At 40.3% G+C, this 12,484-nt stretch overlaps 1 protein-coding gene and 1 long non-coding RNA gene across 3 annotated transcripts; one reads left to right on the top strand and one right to left on the bottom strand.

The window, feature by feature from the left end:
* Window positions 1-134: 134 nt before the first annotated feature.
* LOC112559291 lies at window positions 135-11,756 on the bottom strand. The gene is made up of 4 exons (XR_003098312.1): window positions 9,940-11,756; window positions 4,644-4,770; window positions 4,003-4,164; window positions 135-1,733 (listed from the first exon to the last, which is right to left on the bottom strand). It is a non-coding gene; the product is annotated as an uncharacterized LOC112559291 (long non-coding RNA).
* On the top strand, window positions 1,013-7,900 carry LOC112559289 (zonadhesin-like). Of its 2 annotated transcripts, none has more exons than XM_025230401.1 (8): window positions 1,013-1,144; window positions 2,829-2,987; window positions 4,021-4,185; window positions 4,657-4,803; window positions 5,213-5,344; window positions 5,624-5,766; window positions 5,880-5,973; window positions 6,866-7,900. In XM_025230401.1, the coding sequence occupies exons 1-8, from the start codon at window positions 1,081-1,083 to the stop codon at window positions 7,657-7,659; spliced, it is 1,698 nt and encodes a 565-aa protein (XP_025086186.1). In that variant the 5' UTR covers window positions 1,013-1,080; the 3' UTR covers window positions 7,660-7,900. The 2 variants fall into 2 exon arrangements, with proteins under 2 accessions (XP_025086186.1, XP_025086188.1); XM_025230403.1 differs by lacking the exon at window positions 1,013-1,144 and adding an exon at window positions 1,625-1,756.
* Window positions 11,757-12,484: the final 728 nt, after the last annotated feature.

Here is a 12,484-nt window from a genome sequence, read left to right as displayed (position 1 = left end):
TTTTCAGTATTATGGAAAAATTATTTCGCTTTCAAAAAAGCAAACCAATGGACGCTACGAAACAATTAACATGTAAACAGAAACACTCACGGCGAGCTTGGATTTCTTGTAAAAACGATAGAAAGCCCAGCAAGGAATGTTATGATGATATACATTTTTATTGCTATTAAAACATAACAATCTAGCCTGCTTTCATTAATTAATTTTTTGGCGTGTATGTATTGGCATGCGCTCGTGTGTGTGTGTGATTTTGTGTGCGGGGTCGACAGAAAGACAAAAGCATAACGGAAAGCTCGAGACATGATGTGCAGGTTGGTGTGTAGATGCTATAGAAACTACCCGTGGTATGAGTATAATCACTGTTCGTCGACTGAGTCGCTCTCGCAACGCGCACCTTCTTCACACACGTTTGAGAACAGAAAAAGGTTGATAGAGGTCATCAGGTTCAGTGAACCTCAATCACAACACTCATTAATTCTCCAAAATATGGCCTTGACCCTATGACAATGCCTGAGGAACAGCGTCATCCCGGTCCTCTAGGGTTTTCTTCCTTTCACAAAATTTGCGTCCCCTAGAAAACATGTTTTCGTCTAGCTCCAGACTTGAGAGAGTGCAGGTACACATAACACTCAAGTTATTCTTTTAGTTCCAATTATTTACCTGTCTGGCATCAATGGACCTTCATTTGTTGGCATCCATAAAGAGCTAAATATCTTACAGTATTTGTGAAATTTTCTATTATGCATGCATGCATGCAGGCGTGTGTGGTCATGGTGGATGTCAGGTCACCAAGTAGCAATGTGTGGATCGTGTTTCACCGCTCGGCCTTGGGCAGTTCCTTGCAGGATCAGAATAGTTGGCGAGCTTAACAAGCAGCTTCCTGCGCAAATCCGGTTGTTATACGGCTACGAGGTGGTTGTGGAGTATAAAGCCCTGTGGGCGACTCCCTAAAGGAGACAACAAGGCCCATACACCATTCAAAGGACATCACCGTCTTGCACAACTTAAGAAACGGCGCTGGTAAACTGCACTACCTGACCTCGCATTCTTTTTTCAGAGAATAAATTCTGACCATCCGACATGAACACCTGTCCCTGTCTGCTACTGCTGCTGATGATGACTAGGTACAGTTTGGAGGAGATGGGTAAGCTATTGTCACATTTTTTCGGGGAGAAGGGTAACAATTAGATTAGTATTTTCTGTATTGGCAAATAAATAAAATTCTTCTTTCATCGCGATTTCTTACAACTATTATTTCCTCTTTCCACTCCTACAGTCAGAATGAATGTCTCTATTAGCACATAATAAAACAGTAGCAATTACAAACCACGAGATTAACAGCATTGTTCTCCGCCACTCATCATCTTCAGACAAGCACCGACCATTCATGATCTTCCATGGCGAGGGACTCGAGAGTTCCTTCCAACAGCAAGAGGGGAGGGTGAACCTCTCTCAGCATCTTGTTACTAAATATAGATGCTCTCTCCACGAGGGGGGCTCTCGTGTTCCATTGTGTTTGGGGACAAAGCTTCAGGTCAGCACGAGGGACAATGAAAAGGACGTTAACAGACGAGGTTGTCATGGCGGAGCTCACACTTGATGGCTATCATACAGCTGGCAGAGCGTGTGAAAGAAAGAAGGATTTGTGTAGGCGATCTCCTTCAGAATGGAATCATTGTCTTCTTCTTTCTTCGTTTGTCCATCCATGTTTTCTCGTAAACAGTCTTGAAGACCTAAAAAGAAAAATCCACAAATAGTGAGTAACAAAAAAATATTTGTGGCACTTGATACGAACTAAAGAATGTCAGTACAGCACATCTAAAATTTTCTTGCCCTAACGCTGCAATAGGGGATTGTTCCAATTCATGTGTTGTTGGTCAGATTAACCACTTAGTTAATGTTCCAATAGGCGCTTGTGACAATTGTGACAATTGTGACAATTACTGTATCGTATTTTACTGATGCGCAAATTGATACTGATGGTTCGGCAAATCTCAATGCAGAATTCAAACTTCTCAAAATCAGACGAATACAAATATTTTGTTTCCATTCACATTAATAATTAATCAATTAAACCACATATTAAATTATTTGTGGCTCATCATTCCCATTTGCTATTATCTTAACGACTTGCATCTATGTACAATCCTGATGTCAGCATTGCTAAACTTTTTTATAAAAGGTTATGTTTGTAAACATGATGGAATTATTTCCATTTTGGGAAACGGTACAATAAGCTTTATCTAATAATTAAAAAATAAACTCCAATAGACATTGTAAAGGAGCCTGTGTAATGACTTCTTGTATTCATAACTATAAACATACAGTTAGAGTTTTCTATTACTTCATCTAGTAAATACCTGTCCTGAACTGAGACTGAAAAATGGTCGAGAAAAGACACGAGGTATTCTTGACAAAATTTAATCAACTATGTTAAAAAACGTGGTTATTTACCTCTAATACTCCCCTAGGCACAAGTGCATTGAATAATAATGTTTGCAGATCCATCCTATTTATTAGGTTTTCTTTTGAATTAGCTAGTTTTTCACTCGCTTTGTTGTTGTGTTTTTAATATAGTAAATACTTGTCCTCAACCAGTCCTGACGAATGGGCGAGTGAAGATTAGTGGTGGCAAAATGGCCTACTTCAGGTGTAACAAAAAAAAAAATGTCTCCACCCTCCTTCACAGATAAGCAGTAAAAATCAAGAATGCGTTGCAGAAATTTTATTTCACTTTTTTTTAGAAGACATGGTTATTTTCCAACTATGTTTTCTATTTAAACATATAGTTCTTCCCTCATGTCTTTTATTGGTCTTTTGAAATCTAGAAAAGCCTTGTCCTCAACCAGTCCTAAAGAATGGCCGAGTGAAGATCCGTGGCAGAATGGCCCTCTTCGAGTGTAAGAAGAAGTTCAGTCTTGTGGGGCAGGACTTTGCAGCCTGTTTGTCAAATGGAGTGTGGAGTCAACAAGTTCCAGTCTGTGTTCGTAAGCATTCATATCTATATGTCAACTGTTGTTTTTTCCAGTCTATGGTTTAGAGATCGAAGTCATGAAACAAAGTCACCCAGATCGTTTTCCAGCCAGGTTAAATCGGCAACTCACGAATGGCGGTTAAGAGCTCGTATTTATAAATTTAATGAGAAGCTGCCCCAATCCTTCTACCAGCTGGTTAGTTATCGATATCTTTCTTCCATGTATGATAAATATCGCGGAAATCAAGATTTATTTCGATCAACAAAAGCAAACACAGATTTTTGTAGATTGGAAAAATAAATTTCTCAGATTTATAAACACTGAACTGGTTTATACATGTTGTCTTTATTGAATTAGTAATCTGTACCATTTGTTTTTTTTCCATTAGTTATTTTTCTTCCGAATAAAAATGAATTAATATTTTTATTATTTGGTGAATGCTTGATGAATTTCGTTTGGTTGACATAGCTAAAAGATGGTTCGTGAATCGGGCCTTAGGTGCCTGTCAGATTAACTTAACCAGCAATTTCCCTACCCAAGTACAGAAATTTTACCTTTAGCTGGTCTGACGATGTTTATGAATACGAATCCTAAACTTAACGAAAATTCAGCATAAATATATCTCACTCTTCTTCAGTAGCTCGCTCAAACATTTATGTAAGCGGTGTGTGTGTGTGTTAGGTGCTAACATCAGCGAAACACACAGAGCTGGTCATTTGACAACAATTCTTGATATTATGATAAACATATGATATTGAATTACATTTAACATTACATTATAATATATTGAAATTTCGTGGTGCGTAAATTAAATTTTGATCCATTATGGCTGCTTGTCGTTCGTCACTGTCGCCATCAACTGTTTTACTGATCACGATACTGACGTCACAAACTTTTCTTAAGAGTATGACGTTTACATTGTACTGTAAATTGTGAGTTTAATAGAATAATGTTTAAAATATAGTACAGTCGTGACGGCATGCGTGATGTCATCAATGTACGCTAAGACCACGTGCGACGTCAGTACCACAGTTTCTGCTGGCAGGTCGTGGCTGTCCTAATCTCGGAGCACTGCCACACCTGACGGTCACTAAGCAACACCAGGGTGGGGTCCTGTACTTCGACTGTCCTTCTGACATGCGCAGAGAGGGTCCGCCTACGCTGATGTGTGACGGCACCAACTGGAACGCTGCACCACCCAAATGTCTCTGTGAGTTGCCGCCCTCCTCTCCACCTATTTCTACAGTCACAAGCGGTCATCTACCTCATTTCTGAAGTCATAAATTATATAAAACTTACGATCATCTTAATATTAATGTTGCAAAAGATTGTTGTTTCAAATAAAATTAATAAATACTATTGGAGTGTTAAGTTAAAGGTGGAAGTTAAGCCCAATAAAGAACAGGTAGGGTTGTTCAAACCATCTTAAAAGCTCCACTCGAGCCAGAAGGTATGGCGTCAAGACAGGAAAAGGATGTATTCGGTATGTTAAGGTTTTAAGTAAAGGCAGAAAAATATCCCTAATGTTTCTAGTGGCGGCAGTATAAAGAAAAGCATCCATCTTTACTGTGTGTCTTTAGATACAAAAATAACCATTACTGTTTGAGATGAATATTACCTTTAATATTAGAGATAAAAATAACCATTAATAATAGTCAGCCAGCTTACCTGTGTGATTCAGATGGAGAGAGTTGGGAATGTGACTTCGAGGAAGTTGGCCTCTGTGGGTGGAGTCAGGATGTAAATGATCATTTTGACTGGACGTGGATAAGTGGAGCAACACCCTCACCTAACACTGGACCAGATGGAGATCACACTACTGGTACAGGTAATAAGATTCTATCCTTTATTCACAATTTAAAAAAATAAAATGTTGAAATTTAATTTAACAAATAAAACTGTAAAAAAATTGACTTTCAAAAGTAGTTTTTTTCATGAGATTATTTAATTCATTTGTAATTTAAAGGTGTAGACTCCCTTAAGCATTAACCATTTTGTAGAAATTTTCTTCAGTAATAATAACAAAAGAAATTGTAAAAGGCCAAACTTTCATTGAATGAATTTGATCGGCCAGACCGAGGCGAGGGCTCTTGTCGGCCAAGATGAAAGTAATTTCGATGAATGACCACTTAGCTGGCACTGCGTGTTTTCATCTTCCTCCCTTCTCATTCTTCCCTGCCTAACCCTAACAGTTTGACCTTTGAGCATGAGTTCAAATGTTGCTAGTAACCTTGCAGGTCATTACATATACATGGAATCTTCGGTGCCACAGAAACCTGGGCAAGTCACTCGTTTGATCTCGCCGCCATTTAGGTCCACTGAAGATCTTTGCCTGCGATTTTTCTACCACATGATGGGTTTTGGAGGAGGTAATGCTTCACTATGTATCTTCGGAAATTCTTCTTAACAGAAAGAGAAAACTCAAAACTTCTTTATCTAGGGGCAATATACGCATGTCAATTCTAGACCCATATCATAACAGAAAACTGTACCTTTGATTTAAAATCTTAAAAACAAAATTTTGAGGTTCTGCTGTGTTGCCTGACTTTTATTGGGTTTATGTTTGTGAGAGGTATGTGAATCAGTTATAAAAGAGTGGATTTTATGAAGGCGACAGAACATCAGTAACATGAGCTTCACTCGGACAGAAATGGGGAACCTTGACGTGTACATCAGAACTGAAGGTGAGGGAGGTCACCAAGATGAACAGGTGTTCCACCGGGAAGGTCACCAAGGGGCTGAGTGGATCAGAGGAGACGCAGTGCTCGCTAAAAGGGCAACACCCTACAAGGTGAGATGACTAACCGCCTTTTAAAGTTTCTTAGTTACTGGACAAATAAAAGTGCTTTCTGGCATATTGAGGCTACCGCACATTATGTGTGTATGTGTGTGCAATCTTTTCAGATCGTACTTGCGGCAACACTGAAGTCTAGTTTTGCAAGTGACATCGCAGTTGATGACATCCGGGTGTTCAACTGCACGGACCCCGAGTTTCAAAGTAAGGAATATTAATGTTTCCTGCATCTAATTCAGTAATCCAGTATGCTCACTATTCTTGTCACAAGACCACCATCATACGGTCACAGGATTTTTACTTAATGTGCAACAAAACAATGGAACTCTTCCCCTTTCCATATCCTCTACCTATCGACTGTTGAATGCTTTAAATGTGGACTGAAGACTCTTCCTTGATTACTACTCCTAACAACCGTCCACAGAATGCTCCTCCTTTCTCAACCCCGTCCCTTATCCGTTTATTTTTCTTACTTTCCTACTCGTCTTCCTCTGCTGAGTCAAGACGCTCTAAGTTCTCGTTACTGGATTCCTTTTTTGCAATTGTCTAAATTTGTCTATTCTTATTAATCATCAATAATGTTGTTCATCTTTCCGTCCCTTCGTATGTTGTTCATCTTTCTTGTCTCAAGCGTTAAGAGCACGCTCCTTACACGCGTGATTATGCGCTATATGAACCACGCATGTATGTTATTATGTCTCTGTATGCAAGCGTTAACAGAGTGGCAATGGTGAGGCTGGACAGGATCTTCCGCACCCATAATATCAGGTCTATCTGAAATAGTCCCTCATACTACCAATCATAGTAAGTGACTGAGGAGGCTGCTTCAGATCTCGAACAAGGAACAGATGCCTATTCTATCCTCCTGTTCCCCCAAAACGACCGACACAAGTCAAAGGACGAATGACAGACTCACTTATAAACTGTCATAAGAACACTAGTTACTAAGCACCCCTAGGGAATTACAAAACAGTATTACACCTGCGCAAGAAGTCAGCCAACATGTTGTGTGGTACACAGTAGAGATCAGGTATTTTTGTAACCAGTAACATGGCAGGCACGCCACTGAACTTCCTGCTTCCCTCCCTGTCAACAGATCCCACTACAGGTGGCGTTCCACGCGACAACCCCGATAAGAGAGAAATCCCCTTACAAACGGAGAAATTGTCAAGGGAGGCTACCCATCTAACCCAAGCTCAGATGGCAGCTTATCATGAGCTCCTAGACATGTATGACCCATCTGGGCAAGGCGAGTGGATGCCCGGCAGCAACAACGACATCGGCAGCGATGAAAACGGCGACGACAACATCATGAGCAATGACACTACCACTGTTATGAAGACTGAAGACGTCGTCACCACTGAGATGACGACTAAAGACGTCATCAGTGCCATCACCACTGATATGACGACCAAAGACGTCGTCACCACTGATATGACGACTAAAGACGTCGTCACCACTGATATGACGACTAAAGACGTCGTCACCACTGACATGACGACTAAAGACGTCGTCACAACTGATATGACGACTAAATACGACGTCACCACTGATATGAAGACTGAAGACGTCATCAGCGCCATCGCAACTGATATGACGACTAAAGACGACGTCACCATTGATATGACGACTAAAGGCATCGTCACCACTGATATGACGACTAAAGACGTCGTCAGCGTCGTCACCACTGATATGACGACTAAAGGCATCGTCACCACTGATATGACGACTAAAGGCGTCGTCACTGCTGATATGACGACTAAACACGACGTCAGAGCCAAGTCATCTCAGAAAACCGAGTCTTCCTCTAAGACTGACCTACAAGACAACATTTTTCAGTTCCAGTTTCAGTTTCTTTATTTCTTCAACCTCAAGGGGAGTAACGAATAATACGAGTTGACAAAAATGAGTTTGCGATAAACCAGTCACGTGAGCTCAGAAAGTAATCAAATTTGAAATAATAAATCTCCAAATTCAGTTTGAAAATTCTTTGATTGGTCACTTTTTGTTGTTTTGGATGTTAAACATATGTCTTGGGATATTTCCCCTCCTAACCATGAGAAATTCTTGTCACACACATTTTCATCATTAATAAAGACATTATGCACCTTTCAAATGAAATATTATAATCTAAAATCACTTGCCGACAGCTTCTTAGCTGGGGGCCGGCGGACTCGGTGACTGGGAGAAAACCTTTCTCGATATAAGATGGCGGCTATAGCTCTACAGTTGATCTTCCCAGACTGTTTCATCGTCTCTCATCGACGTCGTTCACATCTGGGTTACAACAGTTCTTTTTTACTTCCCCCTAGATAATTCCTAACAAATTCATCTGTATTAATTCTCTATACACAAAATTTCTTCTCTTTCACTTCAAACTCAACTGTCACACACTAGTTAAGTTGCGCAACTACGGTTTATCACTTCACAGCTCTCGCCACACATTAAATCGTTAAGAATTCCAAAAATCATACATAGAAATAGTTTAATTAGAATAAGTAACGAATAGGTTTACAAATGTTACCTTGGCGAGGCAAGGAGTTACTTCTTGAACGCTGAGTTCTAAGATTCTTCGCTTAACTCACACGTCCGCGTCCTAAAACAAAAATGTCTGCCAGTCGTCTGCTTCTATTGTCTCCACTAGAGTGAGCTCCCCTTGCTCAATGTTCACCTATACACTCGCATATGACCCATCTTTGTTCATCTTTGTGGTGTGTACTTGCGTGTGCTTGTGTGTGTGCGTGTTTGTGTATCTGTGTGTGCGTGTGTGTGCTCGCGCATACATGTCATAAAGGATGAGAGTGAGACACGCAAAGACTAAAAAGTCCGATGTAGGCTGATGGGGTCTTCTTCGCACCGACCTCCACTTAACATCTGCTGGTGTGTAAGTCATTAACCGAAGTCATTAAGTCCAATCAACTTCACGCGTGTTTACTGGTTGTCATAGATGTGACCTTGATCTTGTGGCAATCCCTGAAACAGGAAGTGATGTCATTCACCCCTCTCTAGAGTCTTCTTCCTTCCACAGAAGTGCCTTCCCCTAAAACGTCAAGCTGTTTTCGACCTTTTGACGACAGCAGGGACAGAGATCACACAACCCCGCGAGTAAACACTGTGTTTGCTGGTTCCACCAACAGTGCACGTGCATGGTATATAATAACAAGAACTCTTTATCTGGTATTAATAAAGATAACATTGTTTAAAATTCATTGTGAATTTATTACTCAGAATGTGTCTGTTTGTCGCTGTGTCTGTTTACGAGTGTTCTATCTCTCTTAGTGTGTGTGTGTGTGTGTGTCCGAGACCTTTGACTTTTGATCATTTATTGACACCCCCATTAGGTTCATATCAAGGGGGTAAGTCATTGACATTTAAAAATATATTGGGTCATCAAAGATTAAAATATTCACAAAAAAAGTTTGTGGTTCACAAGTGGTTATAAATACGCTCATGTAAACACCATTGTCATGAGTTTATATTCTGAGTGCTAAAGCTTTCTCTGTGAAGCACAGAAATAGTAAACAACCCAATAGCAAACGAGTGTACGGAAACGTACACACAACAGCAACTATCATTGTGTAACAATTAGTCTTATTTTAGTACATTTTGTTTGAAATTAATTTAAAGGCTCTATACAGATAGTGTGAAATCTGCCTAATGAGGGTTCAGAGGTCTCTCCCATGACCCGTGACATGCAGTTTGAGTCAGTAGTGTAGTGATGGGATTTGCTTTCTGATGTTGATATAAGCTTCTACTTCTGCTTTACACAGGGGACATCCTGCATCTCGTGGGACCACATCATTTCTGTATCCTGGCTTATGTGTTATTATATCAGATATTCCAAATCTAAAGCTGCTTTCAAACATTTTAGTTGCTAGAGGTCAATGTATAGTTCCGGGTGGAGATAGCTTTTATACGATGCATACACTTTCCAGTGTGTGTCCGAGAGAGAGAGAGAGTGTGTGTGTAAGCTAAGCTCCAGTTAGTCAAGTGAAATATTAGGTCTGATAAAATCAGTATTTAAGTGCAAATATCTCCTACATCCTACAGCAAAGCCTCGATGTCGATTGTAATACATCCGCACCTTAACAACGGCTTCAGTCTCTTCACAAAAGTGCACAACATCTGCATCCTCGTCTAGTTAGAACACACACAGGAACACACACTTACGTGTGCACACGCGATGGTATGTTTGTTGCTTAGTAGCTACTGTCGAGTGTCTTAGACAACGGCAAAGGGCAGAGGTCACGCACCAAGCGTCATCCTTTGCCTGTGTGCTTCAATTTTATGTTGTGACCAGGTCCGGCGCTAGGAGGTCCTCAGAATCTGAGAACGGAAGTTGGAGCATCCTTGTTATAAAATAGTGAATGGTGGAAAGTCCAAGCCGTTGAACAAGAGAATGTCGTGGACATACCACTGGCATGACGGCATCGAGAGACAAGTGATGACCATTTGTTAGTCTAAGTACAAACGTGACGTAACGAGTTTAACTGTTTCTCTGAATTAAGATATTGACTGGAATTATTAGTATGTTTAGCAAAGTAGTTCTCGTTTCCATCGATGATGTTAAAAGCTTGTCTTGGATCATTAAATGTTTGGGGGCAATCATCTTTGCAATCTAACATGCATAAATGCCGTCAAACAACAAACACTGAAGTCAATACATATATAAAAAGTATAAAAATGATGAAAAATAAACACCAACTAACAAAAATAACATGCATTGCAGTCAACTTCCACAACATCGTAACGAAAACGACAATCAACAATAATTGAGTAAGCAGAACAACTGAAAAGAGTAAATAGTAAGAGATCCATCTACATGCACAGCGAGCATAAGGAAACAATGTTAGATATACAAACAATGACTGTAGTCAACAAACACAGCAATAAACAAATGATGGCTTGCTGTTGACGGAAGCTTTGTAGAAGTTAGGGCAGTAAGTCTTTTTGAAATCACACTCTTCTTGTCCACCCACTCATTTCTCTTTTCCTCCCTCCCTCTTTTACACACACACACACATATTCTCTCTCACTGTAACACACACACACACATACACTTATACACTCTCACTCACACTATTTCTCTTTCTCTCTCTCTCTCTCACACACACACTAAGATTTTGCGTGGGGGTATACGCATGGTTGTGTGGTTGTGTTTTGCGAGTGCGTGTACTTCCCTGCAATCACTTATAGAGACCTAATGTGTAGTAAGGGTGGGCCCAGGCTCAGCGTCACTTCCTCCTTCTGTCTGCACGCTAGTTGGAGTGCAATGTACTTGAGAGTCTGTGAGAAAGGCGCAGTGGTCGGCGGTAAATAACAAGACGAAGTAAAGATGGCGATGTTTGCAAGTCAGTCCCGACCAGTGCGCTAGCAAACTGCTTCAGGAAACTCAGCCTCTGCTCTTACAACACAACTCCAGTTGGGACTGTATTTCTTCTGCATTGTACTTCCGTCTTCTGAAAACTGTATTTCCTGGCCGGCGGTCACAATGCCTAGTCTCTCTCACTCTCTAAAGGATACCCTAGTTTCAACCTTAATTTTAATGAGAAATGATGAAAATTAATCTTAATATTCATTATAATCAGTATTTAAACTAGTAGGGCAGTAGATGTTGACCTCGTAGTCAGTATGTAAGACAACTTACTTTCTTCTGCTTGTAGTATTAGTACACCAAAATGCAATAAACACAATTGCTATACATGTGTTAGGAACATGGTATTGTATTTAGTAGTTTGTGGTGTTAAGATATATAGCGACCAACCAGACTGCCTCCTATTCGTTAAATTTAATTTAAAAGTACTGCTGGATATAAACAATATATGTATTGTGTTCAATGACATAGAAAGTAATTCATAGAACCTGCCTTGCCGTGTGTGGTGGACTTGAGTGAATGGTATGCGGATCTTGCCAACAGGTCTTCTTGATAACAGCATCTGTGGAAATAAAAATGTTCATAGCCCTGTGCTTTATGGCGGTGACGCCACAACGTCTTCAGATGGTAGGGTCGTATACCTCTCATTTTACTATTTACATGATGTTATTAGTAGTCTTGTGTTTCGTTTCGTCCTTTTGTGTATCTGTGCTGTCAATAACTTTCCAATGCCATGCGATGGTAGTTTCAAAGATTATCATATCATTTATTAACCAACAGCCATATTCGCAACATTATCACTCTGCTTTCAGGTCAGTTTTTTTTATCTAATAGACAACTGTTTACTTTCGTCAACCCTGTCCTATGCTCAATCTGATTAAGTGGTAAATATTTTTGTAAATAACGCTTAAATATCAATTGAAGTTTTGTACATAGCTGTTGCATTGAGACTACCTTCAACTGATGACGACTTCTCTCTAAACACAGTAACAAGGTACAAGCCTCATAGTCCCTTAGCCACAACTGCGTCAGTGCCACGAGCACGACACGACATGGACTAGAGAACTGGCAATGCCACAAGCCAACAGCGCCACGAGGACAACAAGACACCAACTAGAGGACTGACAACGCCACAAACACAACAAGACATCCACTAGAGGACTGACAATAACACACACAGAGCAAGACATCAACTAGATGACTGACAATGCCACTAACACAACAAGACATCCACTAGAGGACTGACAATGCCACAAACACAACAAGACATCCACTAGAGGACTGACAACGCCACAAACACAACAAGACATCCACTAGAGGACTGACAACGCCACAAACACA

This window comes from Pomacea canaliculata, linkage group LG3 (genome assembly GCF_003073045.1).
Source record: "Pomacea canaliculata isolate SZHN2017 linkage group LG3, ASM307304v1, whole genome shotgun sequence".
NCBI lineage: Eukaryota > Metazoa > Mollusca > Gastropoda > Architaenioglossa > Ampullariidae > Pomacea > Pomacea canaliculata.
The sequence above is the reverse complement of the archived record's forward strand: the minus strand, read 5'-3'. Positions and strand labels throughout refer to the sequence as shown.